The following is a 22,527-nucleotide window of genomic DNA, read 5'->3' as shown; positions in this document are numbered from 1 at the left end:
TTTTCTTTCTTTCCTTCTTTTTTTTTTTTTTGAGACATAGTCTTGCTCTGTTGCCCAGGCTGGAGTGCAGTGGCATGATCTCTGCTCACTGCAACCTCCGCCTCCCGGGTTCAAACAGTTCTCCTGCCTCATCCTCCCAAGTAGTTGGGATTACAGGCATGTGCCACTAGGCCTGGCTACTAATTTTTGTATTCTTAGTAGAGATGAGGTTTCACCATTTTGGCCAAGGTGGTCTCGAACTCTTGACCTCATGATCTAACTGCCTCGGCCCCCCAAAGTGCTAGGATTACAGGCATGAGCCACTGCGCCCGGCCCGATTATTATATTTCAAAGCAGTAACCCCCAGGCCCTTGAAGAAACCATCCTGAATTATAAGAATGATAAGAGGCTTATTTAGCCATGACAATAATTTAATGTAAATGTAACATACGTTTATTTTAAAGATTTAATCTAAATCTTTGAGAGATTGAAAAGGATAGGTAGAAGAAATTCTGAAAGAAAAGGGAGGTGGGGGAGAGGAAAAGTCTCTTCCCTTATTTTCAACAGGGAGAATCAAGCCTCTAATTTAAAATTTGTATTTGCGCTTAGTCCATGCAGAAATCATAAGGGGTGAAGCCAACATTTGAAGCCAGGTAGGTTAACTCCGAGGCCATCCTCTTAACTCTCTGACACAGGTTTATAGTAATTATGACTGTGCACAAGAAACGGCTGGGTGAAGCATGAAATGAAAAAGTGTAACACAGCAAAGGCAGAACAATTCACCAGCCGTAGGGTATCAAATGCCCATGCTGCAGAAGGGGCTCCATCCTAGGAGTCAATACACCCGTGGGGAGATGAGAACTTAGAAACGGGGGGGGAGAAGGTGGGTTGGTCAGGGTTCAAAGGTCAACCGCGGGTTAGAAGTGGTGAAAGCAGAGGCAGAATCTGGAGGCCTGCATCCTGCAAGTCAGACTTTGGCTCTGAATAGCAGCGGCAGGAGGTGGCCGGCAGAGAGTCCACTCGGTGCTGAACTGGACTTGGCTGCCTCGTTGCATTCCCGACTGCCCTTGTCAGGCCTTTCCCAGCCACACAAAGGTCCCAAAGATAGACGGCGTTCAGCAAAAGACTTGTAAAAACAGCTGAAAGGCAGAGTGAAATGGCAAAAAAACAGAAGGGGGAGAGGGCAGCTCCAAAGAGCAGAATAAGGGGAAAGCCCAACCAAGTCAGCAAATATCCGGGCGAAGCAGAAACAAAGAGGAAGAGGAAAATGGATTCTGAGGTGAAAGTGAAGGACATCATTAGACGCTGTACATTTAAAAATAACTAAAAGAGTGTAATTGGATTGTTTGTGACATAAAGGAAAAATGCCTTAGGGAGTGGATACCTCATTCTCCATGATGTGATTATTACGCATTGCATGTCTGTATCGAAACATCTCATGTGCCCCATAAACACATACACCCACTATGTACCCGCAAAAATTAAAAATTAAAAATCAGTCAATCAATCAATTCTTCCTCCCCTGCCACAAAAAGATACCATTAGATGGAGACACATTTAAAAAGATGTTTCCCAAGTATATTTTATTTTTTCAAATATTTTTTCAAATAATATATATGTGTGTGTGTGTGTGTGTGTATATATATACATATATATATATATATATATATATATATTTTTTTTTTTTTTTTTAAGTAGAAACAGAGTTTCACCATGTTGGCCAGGCTGGTCTCAAACTCCTGGCCTCAGGTGACCCACCCACCTCAACCTCTCAGAGTACTGGGATTCCAGGTGTGAGCCACTGCACCTGGCCTAAAAATTTTTTTAAGTGTTTAAAAGAATTTTTAATCAGAAAATGCTTAAAAGATATAAAGTTTTTATTTATTTATTTATTTATTTTTATTTTAAGATAGAGTTTTGCTCTTGTTGCCCAGGCTAGAGTGCAGTGGCGTGATCTCTACTCACTGCAACCTCTGCCTCTCAGGTTCAAGCAGTTCTCCTGCCTCACCCTCCCGAATAGCTGGAATTATAGTCAGGCACCACCATGCCTGGCTAATTTTGTATTTTTAGTAGAGGCAGGGTTTCACCATGCTGGCCAGGCTGGTTTCAAACTCCTGACTTCAGGTGATCCGCCCATCTCGGCCTTCCAATATGCTGGGATTACAGGCATGAGCCACCGCTCCTGGCCTAAAGTGTATAAAGTTTTAAAGCATGATTTAGACCTGTATACAAGTATAATCTCAACTATGAAAATATATAATATGTAAACAGAAAAATTTGGAATAAAATATCCAAATCTATTTTAAATGAAAGAAGTCTTGGGAGACTTCTTAAAGTTATATGTTTCCCATGATCTCAGCTTCCCTTTTCTTTCCTCTGAGGGTAGCTGACTGCCGTATGCTGACCCGCTAGGCATTATTTTTTCGTGCATAGTCGCCAGTCTTCCAGGTTTCACATATTTTTGAATACATGTGCTGCGACACAGGAATAGAGATGTAAAGAAGGGCTCAGATGGTCGGCTTTTTTGTTGTTGTTGCCGTATGCTATATCTTGATCAGTTCTTGGGAATAAGCACCAACGTCTCTATTGCTCTTCAGTATGGATGACAAAAACCTCCCTCCCATCACTTTTCCATCCCCAATTCTTGACCCATTTCACACAAGGAATCTTATGGACACAGATAGAAAATAGAAGGAACAAAGGATCTGTCTGTCCATCCCCATTTTTGAGAATAGAGTCCACAGACTTCCTTGTGGGCTGTTTCTTCTTCCTCCTTTGTTTCCTGAGAGGGATGTTCTCTTCTGCAGTCAGTACACAGGCTCCTGCCTTCCTGGCGTGCCCCTAGATTGTGAAGGTCTTTCTTGGATCTTTAAGGAGTTGGAAGGGGGCTCCTCGGAGGGGCAGTCCCATCTTGATTGGTGGTGGCCCCAGGAGCCTCCCCAGCGGGCTCTGGTGTGGATGCAGGTGTTATGCGGGAGACGGTCTTCCCCTGCAGGGCTGAGGCACATGTCTGGGTCTGAGCTGACCGAGCTGCTGGACCAGGTGGAGGGTGCCATCCGCGACTTCTCGGAGGAGCTGGTGCAGCAGCTGGCCCGCCGGGACGAGCTGGAGTTTGAGAAGGAAGTGAAGAACTCCTTTATCACGGTGCTTATTGAGGTTCAGAACAAGCAGAAGGAGCAGCGAGAACTGATGAAAAAGAGGCGGAAAGAGAAAGGGCTGAGCCTGCAAAGCAGCCGGATAGAGAAGGGAAACCAGATGCCTCTTAAGGTAGGTGAACAACCAGGCGGAAGACTGGCTGCCTCCAACCTCCAACCCTGCCCGTTTCAGTGCCCTACCAACCCTGCAGGGGACTCATCAACGTTTACTGAGCAGTGGTGGTGAGCAGCACACTGTGACAGACAGGGGGTCGGAAAGGGGGAAGATATCACCTGTCTCCTCCACTCCCCCAAAGCACTCACAGTCTAACCCAGGAAGACAGTGTGTAAACATCAGGAAATAATTGAATTTGGCTTGTGTTCTCTGTAGGCAAGACCTTAAAGAAAGTGGAGTGAGGGCATTTCGTGTTGGGAGTCTTGAGATGGGCCTTGGAATTCTGGGTCCAAATCCCTCCTCGTGTCCCAGGTTCCAGTCCTGACTGGTCTCTTTAGGGTGTGCTAAGGTGTTTCAATGATTGAAAATGATCAGATGCCTTATTATTATTATTATTATTTTTTGAGACAGGGTCTCACTCTTTTGCCCAGGCTGGAGTGCAGTGGTACCATCTCGGCTCACTGCAACCTCTGCCTCCTGGGCTCAAGCGATTCTCCTATCTCAGCCTCCCTAGTAGCTGAGATTACAGGTTCATGCCACCACTCCCAGATTATTTTTGTATTTTTAGTAGAGATGGGGTTTCACCATGTTGGCCAGGCTGGTCTCAAACTCCTGACCTCAGGTGATTTGCCCATCTTGGCCTCCCAAAGTGTTGGGGTTACGGGTGTGAGCCACCACACCTGGCCCCAGATGCCTTACTGTTCTATTGACAAGATGCCCAAACCCGTGGTTCTCATGGTTCATTTTTTTTTTTTTTTTTTTGGTGAGATGGAGTCTCACTCTGTTGCCCAGGCTGGAGTGCAGTGGTGCGATCTTGGTTCACTGCAACCTCTGCTTCCCGGGTTCAAGCGATTCTCCTGCCTCAACCTCCTGAGTCGCCGGGATTACAGGTTCATGCCACCATGCCTGGCTAATTTTTGTATTTTTAGTAGAGACGGGGTTTCACCATGTTGATCAGGCTGGTCTCAAACTCCTCACCTTGTGATCTGCCCGCTTCAGCCTCCCAAAGTGCTGGGATTACAGGTGTGAGCCACTGCGCCTGGCCGCTTATGGTTCTTAATCAGGGGAGCTCAGTAGAATTATCTAAGGAGCTTTTTCAAAATGCCTTTCCCTAGGCACTATCACAGACCTATGGAATTAGTTCTCTGCATGTACATTTTGAAAAAAACTTCCCCCATCAGGACAGTTGCTTTAAGATAGGCTTTTCTGATAGCTGAACATTTTGTTTTCCCCTAAGATCTTTGCATCATGGTTCATCTAAGTTTGACTGAACTGCTTTATTTTTCTATTTGCATGATGGAGGATAAAAGGAGGAAAACCGGGGGATGCAGAGGGGTCTTGTAGCCCTGAGGGATTTACTAAGATAAGAGTTCTTGAGACTCTGTTTATTCTTGCAAAGCTCAGGCTTCAATTCTGGCCTGTCTCTGTAAGCCAATGTCTTACACTTACTGTCTAGTCACAGAACCCTGGGGCATTATCTGGGACAGCCTGGTAGCTGAGAGGTCCCTGGGTGTGGTGACGATGGAGCAAGAAGCATTTGCCCTTCTTGAGTGTCTCTCCCCCCCACAGCGCTTCAGCATGGAAGGCATCTCCAACATTCTGCAGAGTGGCATCCGCCAGACCTTTGGCTCCTCAGGAACTGACAAACAGGTACGCGCAGTCTCCCTGCTCCAAGCTCTCTTCCTAGACTCCTGCAGCTTGGCCTCCCCAACAACGCAGGGGACAGTGACTCACCAGAATTATCCCAGCATTTATTTAGGGGGCTAGGGGTCCTAACACTTTCTTCTCCTCTTAAGGAGGAACAGAGAATATCTTTTTAAAAGGCAAACTTTTTTTTTTGAGCTCTAGTGTTCTAGGACATGGGCAAGACTTAAAATTCAACACTGCTCGTAGGTCTAAGAATTAAGTTGTTTTAAGGATGAAATGCATTAAAAGGGAGTCCATTTGATGATGGATCCCATCCTGGAGTTTAATTAACTTTCCACCACACTGGATCATCCACCAAGCCATTCCCACTAAGACTGCCTCTGCAGCTGCCCAGCTCTGGTTGTAACCCATGCTGTGGCTTTTTGTTGGCTCAGTAATTTCCCTGTGACATAGCTTGCATTTCTGGTTATTAAGACAGCATTCACAACTTTTATCAAGCGCCTGCTATGTGCTAAGCTCTGTTGTTAGGCCCTCAGGTGCAAAGGTGAAAAGTCCTGACCCCTGTCCTCATGGAGTGTATAATCTAATAGACATGGCTGGCACGTGAACAGAAAGTTTGAGATGGTGGAATGAGTGCACGTGAAAGTATATATGTTTTAAACATATTTGTAGCTGAATTCTAAGTGCTAGAATTCTAGAACTCTAGATTTCTAGAGATTCTAGAGAAGGGGAAGAGATTTTAGCAGCACTGATCACAGTCTTCTTGTTTTATGGCAGTGAGAACTATGGCCCGGAGATTCAAGGCATTTTTCCAAAGCCACCCACACTGTCAGTGGCAGAGCCAAGACTAAAATGTGAGCTTCTGGCCGGGCGCGGTGGCTCACGCCTGTAATCCCAGCACTTTGGGAGGCTGAGGCGGGCAAATCACCCAAGGTCAGGAGTTCGAGACCAGCCTGGCCAACACGGTGAAACCTCATCTCTACTAAAAATACAAAAACTAGCCAGGCGTGCTGGCAGGCACCTGTAATCCCAGCTACTTGGGAGGCTGAGGCAGGAGAATCGCTTAAACCCGGGAGGTGGAGGTTGCAGTGAGCCGAGATCACGCCACTGCACTCCAGCCTGGGTGACGGAGCGAGACTCCGTCTCAAAAAAAAAGTGAGCTTCTTAGCTTTGTTCTAGAGCTCTGGCACTCACCACCTCAGGCTTCCTTGAGACTCCTTTGACAGCCCACTAGGCCCTGATGCTGGTTTTGTTGTAGGAGCACCTGACATCCAGCAGAGGGAGCAAATCTGACATCAGAGACCCCGGGTGGGGTTGAGGTTCTTTTGCGTATCTTTTTTGACAAAAGAGAAACAATTCCTTCCCAAATTGCACTGCAAAGAATAAGAAAATATAATCCCCTTGGAGATATTCTCTGCTCTCAGTCTGAAGGAGAAAAAGCTCCCCAGGATTCCTAAATAACAGAGAAGTTTGTAGTGTAGGAAGAATCTAGAAGTTGGGATGGAGAGAAGTTTTCCTGCCTAAATGTGGGAAAGTCCTACTTTTAAAGAGACATCCCCTAAAGATGGGGAAGAAGTTCTGAAACAGTGATGTACCAGTGACCATGAATGTTTCAGAGAAGGTCAGATTCGCAGAGTGTGTGTCTTAGAGAAAGGCTAAATCTCAACCCAGAGGAAGCATGTCTTCTGTCTCAAGCCCCCTGCGTGCTGTTTGTCTTGCAGTATCTGAACACAGTCATTCCTTACGAGAAGAAAGCCTCTCCTCCCTCAGTGGAAGACCTGCAGATGCTGACAAACAGTGAGTTCCTCTTGTTCTCAGCCAGATCAGGGCCTCCTTTTTCTCCCTTCCTGCCTATACGTTGTACCTCCGTGTCGCAGGCCCGAGACTCCTCAAAGCAGGTTTAGATGGGCCAAAATACCCTCCAAATTACTGCGTCACATCCTCCTGCACAGTGTAAAATTAAAATATTCTGCAGTGATAATCAGAGCTGTCTTTTCTTTCTCCTGGTTCCCATAAGGGAAGAGGCCTGCTGGGAAAAAAAAAATGAGCTGGTGAAAGAGGTTGGGGTGTTGTTGCAGGGGACTTTTTTGTTTTCCCCTGTAGTTCTCATCCTCTGCCTCCCTGCTTTCTCTCTCCCTGCAACTTGAGGTTGCCTGGTCGGCACTTGTGCCCCTTGAAGCAGGGCGCCCGGTCTGTGGGTCTGGCTCTATTTTTAATGAGAAGCAAGGTTTCTTGGGTGGGGTAAGGCTGACTGGAAAAAATAGAGTCTAGCTTTCCTTCCAGGAAGTGACTGCCTCCTCTCCTCCACTTTGCCCTATTGTCAAATATTAATAAACATTCTGAGCTATGAGGGAAAACAGTGTGCAACAAAGAGCCTTTTGTAGACAGTAACTGTTTATATACATCAAACGGTACGACCCCCAAAGGGCTGGGGGGCACATGGTGTTAGCCATCAGTGTCAGCTTGGCCCTCTTAGGACGAGAAAAATCCTAGGCTGAGATGTGGTGACAGGCCCAGAGGATCACGAGGGAAATTCCATTTCCTTGGCAACCGTGCCCTGCAGAGAGTGACAGCTAACGAGGCCCCGCCCACTGCAGCCTGTTCTGGTGGGAAGGGGCCAGTGCGGGGCTACTGGATACCCCAGGGGAAGGGAAGTTGAGCTTCTGTTCAGCTGAGGAGGATGGATACCTGCTGGGCCCTGGTGCTGAAGGTGACCAAACGTTTCATTTTTTTATCAATTTGGAGAATGAAAGCAGGAGGTTCTGGCAAACAGAGATCCTGCCTACATCATGCCTACATCAATAGACACTGTGTCCTTGAGAATCAGGAATTTTAAAATCAAAGTGCAGTGACTTGTCCTTAACTCATTGTAAACTCCTTTATTTGCATAAATATGCACTAAGTTTTTTTTTTAAGGGAGAAAATAGAGATGAACTGACATTTATAGATGTTTGTGTTTTCACACAAGTTACATTTGGAAAGTAATTTGGACAAATTATGAAGGTTGATATATGTAAAGTATTCTATCATAGCTCAAAAAAATAAATAGCTATTAATTTGTTGCAGATACCCATTCAGGAATTCAGTGTGAAATCTTTTCATTTTAATTAAGAACCAGACTTTTTTCTATTTTGAGTGGTTTTGTTTACATTTTTTAAGTTCATTAAAAAAATTATAGCTAGAGTGTATCCATCATTTAGACTACTTTGGAAATAAGGAAAAGCAAACAAAGAAGAATAAATAACTCATTGTCCATTCCACTATGGTTACTATTTTGGTGCTTTTCAGCCATAATATTTTGTATCTTTTCTATATAGTTGAGATTATACTGGCTATAAAATTTTGTGTCATGATTTTAGTCACATTAGTTAACACTTTGTTAATGTTCTTTTTATGGCTATCTCTTCTATCATGTGGATATACTACGTTCCAACATTTTATTGCTTTTAGAAAAAAAACTGCCATCTTTTCTGAATACCAATTCTCCTGTAGGTTATGAAGCCTTTCTTTTTTGGCAGATCCTCATATGAATTTGTGAACAATGCCTCTTCTCTCTTCTACTCTTTGAACTAAGTACATAGGCCAAAGACAAGCTCCTGCGACTAGCCAATCCTTGTAAATTTTAGATTTTGGAGATTAATTTAAATATGTATTGGCGAGAGCAATTATTGTATCTTTACGTGATCTTTGTGGTGTGGCATTTAGTCTGCTTATGCTCAGTTGCAAAGTATTCTTGACAACTAAGCTGAAATGAAAGCATGTCTAAAAAGACAGAAAAAAATAAAACAGGCCGAGTACGGTGGCTCACGCCTGTAATCTCAGCACTTTGGGAGGCCGAGGCGGGTGGATCACCTGAGGTCAGGAGTTCGAGACCAGCCTGGCCAACATGGTGAAACCCCCGTCTCTACTAAAAATACAAAAAATTAGCCAGATGTGTGGTGCACGCCTGTAATCCCAGCTACTTGGGAGGCGGAGGCAGGAGAATCGCTTGAACCTGGGAGGTGGAGGTTGCAGTGAGCCGAGATCGCACCATTGCACCCCAGCCTGGATGACAAGAGTGAAACTCCATCTCAAAAAGAACCCCAAAAAACCCAGAAGAAACCAGGACCCCCTAGAATCCACTTAAGCTGAGATGAATACATGTCTAAGGATACAGAAGAAATAAAACAGAAACAAACCAACCCCTCAGTGGCCTCAGGTTGAGTCTCTTTTTCTGGACCTGGCCACTGACTCATGCCACCATTGGATTTTCTTCCTCACTCACTCCTAATTCTTGGATTCAAGTTTCATTACCCTATCTTGAAACTAGGCAAGGTAATCAATGGAGGACAAGGATATCGAAATGAAGTGGGAATCCCACTGTTGCAGCTGCCTCCTGACTCTAGCTATCAGTGCCAGTTGATCTTTAGTGTTTTCTCGGCTTACAAAAGTAATACATGCTCATTGAGAAAAGCCAGACCCCACAGAAATGCAGCATAGAAAAGAACATCCCCTATTGTCTTACACTCAGAGATAACCACTTAATAGTTTCATGTATTATTATTCTAGATTTTTTTTCTATGAACATTAGCATTTAATTGTAAAGTTAATACATGTTCTGTAACCTTCTTTCTTCACTGATGACTATGTCTTGTACATCTAGCTCTCTCTTATTTTTCTTTTCTTCCTCTTTTTTTTTTTGTAGAGACAGAGTCTTGCTATGTTGTCCAGGCTGGTCTTTTTCTTGTTTTTGAGACAGTCTCACTCTGTTGCTCAGGTTGGAATGCAGTGGCATGATCATAGGTCACTTTGGGAGGCCAAGTGGGGAAGATTGCTTGAGCCCAGGAGTTCAAGACCAGCCTGGGCAACATGGCAAGACCTCATCTTTACTAAAAAAAAAAAAAAAAAGAATTAGCTGGGCATGGTGGCATGTGCCTGTAAGTCTCAGCTACTTGGGAGGCTGAGAGGGGGAGGATTACTTGAACCCAGGAGTTTGAGGCTGTAGTGAGCTGAGAACACGCCACTGCACTTCAGCCTGTGTGACAGGGCGAGATCCTGTCTCAAAAAGAAAAAAGAAAAGAAAGTCACCAATAGGTCCACTACCTAGAGACAAACACTGTGGCTCTTGCTGTGTTCTCCTCTATCACCATGTGCAGGTTTGTTACAGGGGTATATTGCATGATGCCTCTCAAGTAGTTTGGACTACAGGTATGTGCCACCATGCCCAGCTATCTTTTTTTTTTTATTTAGAAATGAGGTTCTGCCATGTTGCCCAGGCTGGTCTTGAACTCCTGGGCTCAAGGTCTGGGTTACGACTGAACCTAAACCTGTCACCCAGGTAGTGAACGTAGTACCGGCTAGGTAGTTTTTTAGCCCTTGCCCCCGAAATGCTGACCCTTGATAGAGGCTTCTAGACTTTTGCTCAATAGTCAATAAATGTCTGGTTCCTTTGAATCATTTCTCTCTCACTCTGGGCCGGTGGGTCATGTGGCCCTAGAAATAAGCCTCATGACCAGATGGTATCTTAGCTCCTCTCTCTCTCCTTTCCTAGTTCTCTTTGCCATGAAGGAGGATAATGAGAAGGTGCCTACTTTGCTAACGGACTACATTTTAAAAGGTAAGAGCAGCCCCAGGCTTCCTGGAGCAGAAGGGGTTCTCTGGAGCTCCTGCTCCAGTTAGGGAACCTTCCCAGCTTACCCATGCCAGACCAGACCAGGCAGGGGCCAGGGAAATCAGGGACAATTGTGAGGCTTTGCAGTAATAGGTTTTGCCTTTGGGTGTTGCCGGGAGGCGGCAGGAGGAGATTCCATCACCCCCGAGTCACCAGAGTGACTTTCCTTGGAGCGTCAAACCAACAAAGGACTTATTGTGAAAATTCTGCAGAGTTTGGGCTACTTAGTATTTAGCTGGGAAAAACAAAGCCTGATGATAATTTAATACTTTTCAAGCACTTGAAAGGAAGCTGGAGACATAATTGACTACACCCTTTCATAACTTTTTAACCTTTTCTTATGGAAACTGGTTGTACATACAAGAGTAGAGGAAATGGCATAGTACACTCTCAGGTACTGAAGAGCCGGCATCAACAGTTATTAAGTCCCGGCCAGACTTATTTCATTTACGCCTCTACCCAACTTCCCGTCCCATGTTATTTTAAAGCAAATCTCTGTCATAGTTTTTCATTCATAACCATTTCAGTATGCATTTCTAAAACATAGGAACTCTTGAGGAAAACATAGCCACAATACCATTTCACAACTAAAAAAAATTAAGAGTTTCTTTTTTTTTTTGAGATGGAGTCTCTCTCTGTCACCCAGTCTGGAGTTCAATGGTGCGATCTCAGCTCACTGCAACCTCTGCCTCCTGGATTCAAGCAATTCTCCTGCCTCAGCCTCCTAAGTAGCTGGGATTACAGGCGCCTGCCACCATGCTCAGCTAATTTTTGTATTTTTAGTAGAGACGGGGTTTCACCATGTTGGCCAGGCTGGTCTCAAACTCCTGACTTCAGGTGATCCACTCGCCTTGGCCTCCCAAAGTGCTGGGATTACAGGCATGAGCCACTGTGCCCAGCCAAGAGTTTCTTAGTACTGACTATCTAATCAGTATTCCTTGTTTTTCCCATAAAGTATTTTTCAGTTTATTTGTTTGAATCAGGGGCCAATAAAGATCAGTATGTTGCAATTAGATAATAATATGTCTCTTACATCTCTTTGATGTATATAGGTTCCCCTTTTCTTTCTCTCTTCCGTTTCTTGAAATGCATTTGTTGGAGAAACTAGGTTGTTTGTGCCATAGAATTTCCTCATTGTGGATTTTTGCTAATTTCATCCCCATGGTGTAATTTAATATGTTCTCCTGTCTTCTTTATCGCCTGTGAACTGATAAAAATGGAAGCCTGATCAGATTCAGCTTCAGATTTTTTGATAAGCACTACATTATAGGTGGTTATAGGTTTCCAGACTTCCATGGGGTGACATATATTGTCTGATTGTCTTTCTTTTTGTGATGTTAATAGTCATTGAGGATTGCTCACTGTCTAGATCTATTATTTTATTGTTTTTTGTCCTGCATGCACACAAAACTATGTACAGTTGCAGAGGGACCATATTTGTGGGACCTATAGTTAAGAAATCCTGAGATATATTGTTTCTATAAGGAACAGAAGGACTAACCTTAAATTTCAGCAGGAGGAACTTAGAGTAAACATTAAAAATAACTTGCCCAGCCTGGGCTACATGGTGAGACCTCGTCTCAATTAAAAAAAAAAAAATCAGCCAGGTGTAGTGGTGCGCGCCTGTAGTCCCAACTACTCAGGAGGCTGAGGTGAGAGAATTACTTGAACCCAGGAGCTGAGACTGCAGCGGGGGCTGTGATCACACCACTGCACTCCAGCCTGGGTGACACAGCAAGACCCTGTCTCAAAAAAAAAAAAAACACACACACACACACACAACAAAACAACAACAACAACAACAACAAAACACAAAAAACCGTAGAAAGGGTTTGTGACTCAAAGATTTTAAAAGAGCAGCACATTTCTCAAAGGAAGTTCTCAAAGGAGGATTATAGAAACAGGTTATATACATTTGGTAGTCTGAGGGCTCGACTTTACCCCTCATGATCCACTGAAATGTCAATGAATTTGTACAAGTAATTAATATTTACTAAGCACTTGCCACATGCCTCTCAACAACCCTGTGGGGTAGGCACAGGTACATTCTATTGTATTGATGAAACAAGCATGGAAAGGTGAAGTTAATCTCCCTAAGGTCACGTAGTTAGTAATGGCTGGATCCAGGATTTGAACTCAGGCCCTGGAGACTACACGCTTAGTTATTATAGCCAGCAACCACCTGCCATTGTCTCTCCCTTATTCGAGGCACTAAGTGGGGCTGTCGCCACTCAGGAGCTGGTGTGACTGCTCTCAGCTAGGGTTATCCTGGGCTCAGAGGCCCCGACCTGCAGCTGTGTTCTGACCACTCTCCCCTCCTCTCTTCTCGTTGCAGTGCTCTGCCCTACCTAACCTTGCCCTTTGGAGCAGCCTCGCTGCAGGAGGTCACTGAGCAAGAGTCATTCCATCACAGGGACTGCATGACACCACGTAACCTCCGACATGTATTTAAACGTGTATAGCTTAACCAGGATTAAACATGAGCAAGCGCGCGGGGTCCTTTGCCGTTGGCTTCTAGTGCTAGTAATCATTGGATGCATGATGGGGCAGGGCCGGTGATGGTGCCTCCTCCTTGCTGGTGTCAGGAGAGGGGAAGGCAGCCGCTTTCACCACTCATTATGTAGTCTGGCTCCAGCCCTCAAAAACAGCTTATACTCTAAGACTAATTTTGAAATAAAACCTTCATTTAATTAATATTCTTCATGTGCTTTGGAGTGTGATGTCCATTAGCCCTCTGCTCCAGACTCTAGAGATGGGCTGTATAGCATTCTTCACACGCTGGCCTGTGGCCTGTGGCAGCCAGTGCTGTGTTTAGGGACCGGGCGCATGCCCTGTTGTGGGTCGTGGTGGGATCCTGGGACACAGTGGGGCTGCATATGGTATAGGCAGAAGGAGACCCTCTGCGACCTCAGTTTTTGCTGCTCAGCCACGTTCAAGGGAGCTGCACCAGGGGCTGCAGAAAGGAGCTGGTCAGAGTGGGTGTGAGACCGGGGTGAGAGTGTGCAATTAGCAGATAGAAAGTGGGCCTCATGGAGGAGCCACACAGCTGCAGACCTGCTGGTGGGATGGCCAGGCTGGCCCTGGAGACCTTCCCCAGGCCCTCCACGGGGACGTGGAGGCTCAGGGCCTGCGGGGAGTGAGCTCTGCTGGGCTTTCCCAATGTAGGGGACTGCAACTTGTTTCCTGTACTTGACGAGACCACCACTCCCCGTTTGTCCCCAACGACCCCTGGCAACAGTGTCCTTTGACTTTGCAGTGCTGTCCCCCGCCCTTCCCACAGCCCTCCATGAACAGCAGCTCTGACTCCTCGCACTGTCTCCAGCATTGATGGCAGGCAGCTGCCAGCCTTGACCAACCAGCAGGCGAAGGTCTCCTCGTATCCCGGATGCTGGATCCATCTCACCACAATCTGAATTCTGTTGGCTTCCATCTTCTGGCTTGAAAGACATTGAGCCTGCCAATTCCCATATCCTCCTCTGAAAGCAAAAACTTGTACTGGGCACTTGTAGCCTGCACTGGCTTCATCGTGCATTAGCACACATCACAGCACCCCCACGTGTAAACAGGTACTAGTATGATCCTGATTTTGCAGAGGAGGAAACCAAGCAGCAGAGATGTTCAGTAGCTCGCCCAGGGCCGTGTAGGAAGTGGTAGAGTCAGGCTGGCATTTAGGTTTCTTATCCAGTGAGACATCCACTGATTCCCAGGAGTTTAGTGTCTGCTTGAACTAAGCATGCCACAGAGAAAGCCATACTTTATCACATCAACAGCTCCACAGAAGGCCACAGAATCCATCTAAGGGACACAGAAGGCATTCCCAGTGCCCTGCCTCCCTTCCTGGGCCTCTGCTTTTGTTTTCTTTTTTTTTGAGATGGAGTTTGACTCTTGTTGCTCAGGCTGGAGTACAATGGTGCGATCTCAGCTTGCCGCAAACTCTGCCTCCCACGTTCAAGCGATTCTCCTGCCTCAGTCTCCCGAGTAGCTGGGATTACAGGCATGCAGCACCACACCCAGCTAATTTTATATTTTTAGTAGAGATGAGGTTTCTACATGTTGGTCAGGCTGGTCTCGAACTCCCAACCTCAGGTGATCTGCCCTCCTCGGCTTCCCAAAGTGCTGGGATTATAGGCATGAGTCACCGTGCCTAGCTGGGCCTCTGCTTTTCCAGAAGCAGAACACTAGCAATCTTAGCTCGGGGTGACGGAGACTCATCCCACCCGGAAAACTGCTGCAATGCCTAAAGCTCTAGTCCAGGCATCTGCCCAGAGCAGAGCTTCTCCATAGATAGAGCCCTGGCTGCCACAGGAGCATGGAAGTGACCACTAGTCCTGTGACAAAAGGGCATGGATTCAGTTCTGCAGTTCACTGGTGCTAAGGCTGAACATGCCCGGGGTCATTAGTGGTGTGAGGTCATTAGCAAGTTTAGCACTCTGCCGGTGACGGGGTTTTTCACCAGCCTCAGCAAAGGGGAAGCAGCGAATTCCTGAGAGCTTTTCTTTCTGCCTTGGATTTGTCAGATCTGGGTCAGCCACTCCTTTCCCCCAATTTATCCTGCCAGCAGGTGTCTGAAGCGGCAGAGACAAGCTAATCAAAGCTGCTGGCAGTTAAAAATAAATCTCGAGTGTCAGGGATACGCTCTGGCTAGGAGGAGGTGAGCAGGGCAGGCTGAAAACAGTGGCTCCTCCTTTCTCTCTTGTTTGTCTGTCTATCTGGAGTTTAAGGGGAATATGAAATCAATTCCTCATGGTTTTACATTGCCCTTCCCTGTGTTCTTCCTACTCAAAGTGTGCTTTCCAGGCCAGCAGCACTGACCGCACTTAGAAGCTTGTTAGAAATGCAAAATCTCAGGCCCCACATCAGGCCTACTGAGTCAGAATTTGCATTTTAACAAGGTCTCCCTTTAAAAGGGAGGCAGCTCTTCTCTTAAAAGGAGTCTGGGTTTTGTGCCTTGAGTTCGAATGCAGCTCTACTACATATTACGCTAAATCTCCCTGCAACTTGTATTTGCATCAAGGATTGGAGAAGCTCTGCCCCAGGTTTTCAGAGTTGCTGAATCCTTGACTCTTCAATGCTGAACCTGGGGAATGTGTGGATCATGTGATTATCAGGTGAACCCAATTGTCTTCCCTCAGCTTTTCCCTCTTCTGGTCTTTCTGGATTGTAGAAACCTCAGGGAAAAGTCCCAAGAATTAACTGATTTTCAGGCCCGAGTCAATCTTGACTGCAAAACTCAAGTCCCGTCTAGGATGTCCGCACTCAGCAAAGTGTATCAGAGAGCCAAGGTCTGCAGGGAGCCCTCCAAGGTAGGTCAGAGGTCTGCCTGGCAAATACAGCCTATAAATAAGGTAAGTTCCCGTCAATTAAAGGATTTTGCTAGGCCTAGTCTGGTCAAGTTCTGGTAAGAAAACTCCACCATAGGGCCGGGCGTGGTGGCTCATGCCTGTAATCCCAGAACTTTGGGAGGCCGAGGTGGGCAGATCACCTGAGGTCAGGAGTTTGAGACCAGCCTGGCCAACTTGGTGAAACCCCCTCTCTACTAAAAATACAAAAATTAGCCAGCTATGGTGGTGCACACCTGTAGTCCCAGCTTACTTGGGAGGCTGAGGCAGGAGAATCACTTGAACCCAGGAGGCAGAAGTTGTAATGAGCTGAGATTGTGCCACTGCACTCCAGCGTGGGTGACAGAGCAAGACTTTATCTCAAAAGAACAAACAAACAAAAAAAAACACCATGGCACCAGAGGCCAGCCTTTATTTATGTGTAATTGAAACAAATGATCATGCGGGAAAAACTATTTTTCAAATGGAATATTCCAACAGTCTCTATCCTTTCATCCTACTTCAGGAGACCAATGTGATACTTCAGAAAGAAAACCCAAAGGGAGCATTTTGTGACCCTAAGTTTGTGGGACAAATTGGATTTTTAAAGTTAAATGAACCCTTTTCATACTTGCTGGACTAATGTCTGGAGAATGACTGTCTTCCACTGGTGGTCAGGGAAGAATGGATGGAGACCGTTAATGAGAAGAACTGGTCCTCCAGGTGTCTTAGGGTTAATTATAACCCAAGTCTTAATGGACTTCACCGAGTCCATGGCCAAGCCTCTTTTGAGCACCCACTATGTCCCAGGCACTCCCACCACAGCCCAGTCACTTAGAGGTTTAGGGGGCTCACCAGAGGTCAAAGGCAAAAAGCACCCCAGGACGCCCAGCTTTCTTTGCAGCAGAAGCAAGTAATGGGGAGTGGCAGCCTCGCTTCCAGGGAAGCCAGGAGAGGTGACTCTCATCACCCAGTCAGCCTCCGTAATTAGTATGCGTGGAGAGGAAAGTAATTAAATGCTACTCTTGGAGAAGAGATACTTGCATTCTTGATGGCGCCTGATTATTTATTTCCTTGAGAGGATGAGAGAATGGTCGTTAGGGTTTCTGTCTGAGCCTGAGGTTTGCTCTCTTCCCTTCATCGGGGAAGGGAAGCCGAGGCCACTCTGCTCGCTGGAAAAGTGCTTTGGTTTCTTACTAATGCCTTTCTTCTAAAAGAACAATGAGCCACCTTAGCCCACAGCCCAGCAGCTCTGCACCCCGCCCAAGCCCTCATGCATATTCATCCTGCTTCAAAGAGCACAGCATGGAATATGCAAATTAGCCAGGCAGGAGCTGGTTGGCATTTTGATAATAGCTTTGTCTGAAAAACCCCAGAGACACATGCACATCTAGTTTCTCTCTTTCTCCCTTTCTCTTTTCTCTACCCCTGTGTCCTGCTTCTCACTCTCTTCCACTCCCAGCCTCCCAGAGAACAGGAAAATGAATCACAGAACCAAAGAAGCAAGTTATGGAGGAGCCCGGTGTCGCTATTCCAGTCCAATGTATTTCCACTCCTGCCTCTCCTCTCTCCTCCTTCAACAGAGTCATTTTATTTTTTCCTACCAAAGTGTTGCCTGATCTGACAACATCCCAAGGTTTCCGGCTTGTCCTATGCTCTCCGTTGACTCCCCTGACTCTTGCCTGGGGACCCATTCTACGCCTGTCCCAGGGATTAACTTCCTTCCCTGTGTCTTTCTTCTTCCATCTTCCAATCTGTTTTGCCCTTACTCTCAGCAGTCAAGGCTAAGAAACTAAGAACCTAAGAACCTAGCCTTGCCTTCCAAGCAAGAAAGGAAAGGAATCAGCTGCACAGATCAGGAGAGAAGGTCTGGATATCAGCTGTCAGCACTGACAGGTCACTGGGACTCAACATGTCCTGACACACACCAATTTCCAAAACACATCTGCACAACCATCACCAACAGTGCGGACGGCGATGCTACTGCCCCCTCCTTTATCCCAGCAGCAGCGTCTCCTTCATGACTTGCTTCCTGACCCCCTCCCATAGCAGAGTACTTGAATAGTATGAAGAGGATTTCCTTAAGTTCAGATGACATGAGTCCTGCTCCTCCCCGAAATGCAGATGGTCAAGTCAGGAGCTGGTGGGTGACAGAGTAGGCGCTCTGCTGTGGGAGAAGCAGGCTGGGGTTTGAAGCCCACATCCCTGGATGCTGTTTCATCCGCGACCTTAGAGGAGAAAGGCATAGGCAGGTGCAGGGATACAAGCACCTCTTGGGATTTGAGGACAGAGGGGGCCTCTCTCCTTGACTCCAAAGGCCAGCCTGGGTCAGCCAATGATTGGGGAGGCAGCTTATCTCCTAAAAGTAGCATGGGCTTTGTGCCTTGAGTTCAAATCCAGCTCTAGATACATATTAAGCTAAATAATTTTTTAGAAAATTACTTAATTTCTCTGAGCCTTGGTTTCCTCATTTAAAAAATGGGAATACTAATATTAATAATACTAGTAATTCTCCCACAGTTGTTTTAAATAATCTTTAGTGCTCAATGAAATGTGACTTTTATTTTTTCCTAGTAAACTTTGAAAACCATAGAGAAAGTGCTGGTTCTGTTGCCTCTTTAGCCTTGGGGATGTGACCATTTTTTCAATTCAACAGGCACAAAAAACCCAAAAACAAAATCAAAACAAGACAAATACAGCCTGTTGCCCTAAAACGAGCTTTTTTTTTTTTTTTTTTTTTTTTTTCTGAGACGGGGTTTTGGAGTTTCGCTTGTCGCCCAGGCTGGAGTGCAATGGTGTGATCTCGGCTCACTGCAACCTCCGCCTCCAGGGTTCAAGTGATTCTCCTGCTTCAGCCTCTTGAGTAAGTGGGATTACAGCTGCTCGCTACCACGCCCTGCTAATTTTTAAAATATTTTTAGTAGAGACGGGGTTTCATCATGTTGGCCAGGCTGGTTTCGATCTCCTGACCTCAAGTGATCCACCAGCCTCGGCCTCCCAAAGTGCTGGGATTACAGGCATGAGCCACCATGCCCGGCCTAAAACCAGCTTTATACCTACGCTTTATGCTCATTAAATCCTGCTTAGTGGTAGCCCAGGGAGACCTGGTACTTGTGGATTCTGGAACTAGCGGCCTCCAAGTACATCTGGACAAGAAGACAAAGTGAAGAGGCAAGAGTGGGAGTGTATTCTGGCTTCTCAGCAGGTTCATTCAAGGGAAGGGGTGGAGGAGGGATAGTGAAAAGTCACATTTATTTTTGAGCTTAGAGAACAGACTCTATTTCCACTGGCAAAGAGATGGGTGGGTTCACAGAAGAGAAACACACAGACCACTGCAGACACGCTCAGGGAAGCCTCCTGTGCTTTAGGGATAGGCAAGACAGGTGGGAACATGAGGATTAGTTGAAGAGGTTGGAGAAAGGTCCTGTAGATCTCCTGAACTGCTGCTCCTACAAATTCCATAAGCCCTGAAGACCGCAAGTATGCAGTCTGGAGGGTTCCTACATATTCCCTCTGTCTGCAGAAGGCAGAGCTCAGATCACCGGGTGGAAGTTGGAGGGATCAGTTGGCTCTGTGTAACAATTTGGACTTCTTTGCCCTGGGAGGTAGTGGGCAGTGTAAGGTAAACAGAAATGACTTTTTTTTTTTTTTTTTTGAGACAGGGTTTTGCTCTGTCATCCAGGCTGGAGTGCAGTGATCATGGCTCACTGCAGCCTCAGCCTCCCGGGCTTAAGCAGTCCTCTCACCTCAGCCTCCTGGGTAGCTGGGACTACAGGCATGGGCAACCATGCCTGGCTATATATATTTTTACTTTTATTTTTGTAGATATGGTGGGGGGTCGGGTCTCACTATGTTGCCTAGGTTGGTCTCAAACTCCTGGGCTCAAGCAGTCCTCCTGCCTCGGCTTCCTAAAGTGCTGGGATTACAGGTGTGACCCACTGTGCCTGGCCAGGAGATGACAATTTAGTGTTCCGTGGGCAAGGTTCCTATATGACATGGGTGAGTTAGGATTACTGGCCCATAGTACCCTTTTCAGGGCTGAGAAATGATTTTTTTTTTTTTTTTAACTCTAGGCTTGGATTCTTGTTAAGACACAAATTCAGCTGAGACGAGCAATACTGAGAGCATCAGGTGTTTTCCGCTCAGAGCGACTCACTGCCGGTCCTTTTGTGGAATCAGGTTGAAAATCTCTGGGGTGCTATTAAAAATGCACCTCCCTGTGCCCCACCCTGTGAGTTTCTGATTCAGTAGATGGAGAATAGAACTTGGGCACCTGTAACTAAAGCTTGCTCAGCAATTCTACAGTGCACTCCAGCTGAGAAGCCCTGGGTTAGGGGTTGGAGGAGAGATGAAGACACCATTGGGTTGGGAGGTGGGGAAGATTCCCTCATAACAGAGCAGTTATTTAATATTTCACCTCCTTCCAAAATGTGTCCCCACATGATTCACAGTGTTCTCCAGTCGAAAAGGGAGCAAGACGTGTGAAGCTGTCTGGCTGTTGGAAGCTAGGCAATGATGTCAGTGTCAGCTTCTCCAGCAGGGTGGGTGGCTTCCAAGGAGAGCAGCTGCATTCCCAGGAGAAGCTGAGAAGCTGCTAAGCTGTCATACACAAGACTAGAGTTTCATAGACTATCAGTTGAAGGGGCTCCTAGTGCCGTCTCCTCTAATCCCCTCAATATGCAAGTGAGGGAAGTTGCTTCAGATGGTCCCTGTGTGTAAGGGAAAGTTACGGGCAGAATCTTAACTTCATCCAGGGGAGCCCAGTGTTCTTTCCTGTGCAAAGGGGTCAGGGAAGGTCCACAGATGGGCAGAGCTGGCCTTAAATGAATTTGGTAGAATAAAAATTTTGCAATACATCAGTGGAAACAGCTAGAATTTCTAGAACCTAGAAGTTCACAGGAATAACAGGTGGATGTGAGGTATACACACCTGTAGTAGATTCTCTGAATAATAAGATGAGAAAAATGTGAAAATGAAAAGGTATAATGAGATACACATAACTGAAGGGAATTGTCTTAAATGGCTGATTGTAATGAGATGTACATAAATTGTAAGGCTTGTAATGAAATGAAAAAAATCATATTCTTGCCTGATAATACTGGGTGTAATGTCTATACCAGAAATAAGTTGTCTCAGTGCGCTGAGTGTAATGAGATGCACATAATTTTAAAGAGCGTAATGAGATGAAAAATAAATCAAACACTTGTCTTAAAATGAAAGATGTACTAAGATGCACACACCTGAAGGGCATTGTCCTAAATGGGTTCGATTTAATGAGATGCATTTAATTTGCAAAGGGGCTAAATGAGATTGGCCCAGAGAGAGGCTGAGAAATAAAAAGTATAAGATACGCTGGAAAGTGGTATAATAAAATCTGCCTCATCTGTGGGATGCAAATAAGGTGCCAAAGTGGAAATGGAGCGTGTGAGGTGACCACCATTCTGTCAGTCTTTGGTGATCGGTCCCTTGGTCTGTGATGCTCTGCAAAGTTCATCATCCTTTGTCCCTCGTAGGTTACCAGGCACATAGTGGGCACCTGGGAATTTGTATTGAATGAATCACTGGCTTGAGGGTGGTAGTGTATCTGACTAAAGGAAGTTAAAGGAGCAGCTATAAAGCAAGGAGCTTCAAGAGACAATTGAAAATTCTTTTCTTTTTTTTTAAATTTTTATTTTTGAGACAGAGTCTCACTCTGTTGCCCAGGCTGGAGTGCAGTGGCGCTATCTCGGCTCACTGCAACTTCTGCCTCCCGAGTTCAAGCGATTCTCATGCCCCAGCCTCCCGAGTAGCTGGGACTACAGGTGCGTGCCACCACATTTGAGTAATTTTTTTATTTTTAGTAGAGACAGGGTTTCACCATGTTGGCCAGGCTGGTCTCAAACTCCTGACCTCAAGTGATCTGCCTGCCTCAGCTCCCAAAGTGCTGGGCATGAGCCACTGTGCCTGGCCGACAATTGAGAACTATTTTCTGAGAGCATTGTTCCTCCAAGTCTTTGGGCATCTTGCCTATAGCTATCTGGGGCAAACACCGGTTGTGGAACCTTCATTGTATCTATAACAAGCAACCCTGGTGATTTTTATGCCTCTAGCCTCATTGTTGCCTGGGGAGGCAGGGTAGGCAGAAAATGTATGAGTGAAGAGATCTGGATACGAGACACAGGTATACTTTGCAATGAAAGGTAGGAGTACCTTTATGCCCACAAACAAATACATTCTCTCCAATATTTTGTACCAAAGGCAGGGCCCTCCCTCTTGGACTATCTTGTTTTCTTACTCTTTTTTTTTTTTTTTTTTTGAGATGGAGTCTCGCCCTGTCACCCAGGCTGGAGTGCAGTGGCATGATCTCGGCTCACTGCAACCTCCGTCTCCCGGGTTCAAACGATTCTCCTGCCTCAGCCTCTACGCTCAGCTAATTTTTGCATTTTTAGCAGAGACGGGCTTTCACCATGTTGGCCAGGCTGGTCTCGAACTCCTGACCTCATGATCCACCCGCCTCGGCCTCCCAAAGTGCTGGGATTACAGGCGTGAGCCACCGCGCCTGGCCCTTCTTACTCTTGATGGACTAATGAGTAGAGATAAATATTTCCCTTCTTAAAAACAACCACTTAGATATTGCAGCAAAAG

General features: G+C 46.0%; 1 protein-coding gene across 3 annotated transcripts in view; it reads left to right on the top strand.

The window, feature by feature from the left end:
• FEZ1 (fasciculation and elongation protein zeta 1) overlaps positions 1-13,281 on the top strand; it is a 50,380-nt gene extending 37,099 nt beyond the window's left edge. For 2 of the 3 annotated variants that reach the window (XM_055273630.2, XM_055273629.2), the window contains exons 6-10: positions 2,975-3,246; positions 4,858-4,938; positions 6,657-6,732; positions 10,466-10,531; positions 12,921-13,281. In XM_055273630.2, the coding sequence (XP_055129605.1) occupies positions 2,975-3,246; positions 4,858-4,938; positions 6,657-6,732; positions 10,466-10,531; positions 12,921-12,937 (512 nt within the window). In that variant the 3' untranslated portion in view covers positions 12,938-13,281. The remainder of the gene's footprint in view (positions 1-2,974; positions 3,247-4,857; positions 4,939-6,656; positions 6,733-10,465; positions 10,532-12,920) is intronic. The other variant, XM_063635621.1, reaches the window with a different exon arrangement.
• Positions 13,282-22,527: the final 9,246 nt, after the last annotated feature.

This window comes from Symphalangus syndactylus, chromosome 3, assembly GCF_028878055.3.
Source record: "Symphalangus syndactylus isolate Jambi chromosome 3, NHGRI_mSymSyn1-v2.1_pri, whole genome shotgun sequence".
Lineage (NCBI taxonomy): Eukaryota > Metazoa > Chordata > Mammalia > Primates > Hylobatidae > Symphalangus > Symphalangus syndactylus.
The sequence above is the reverse complement of the archived record's forward strand: the minus strand, read 5'-3'. Positions and strand labels throughout refer to the sequence as shown.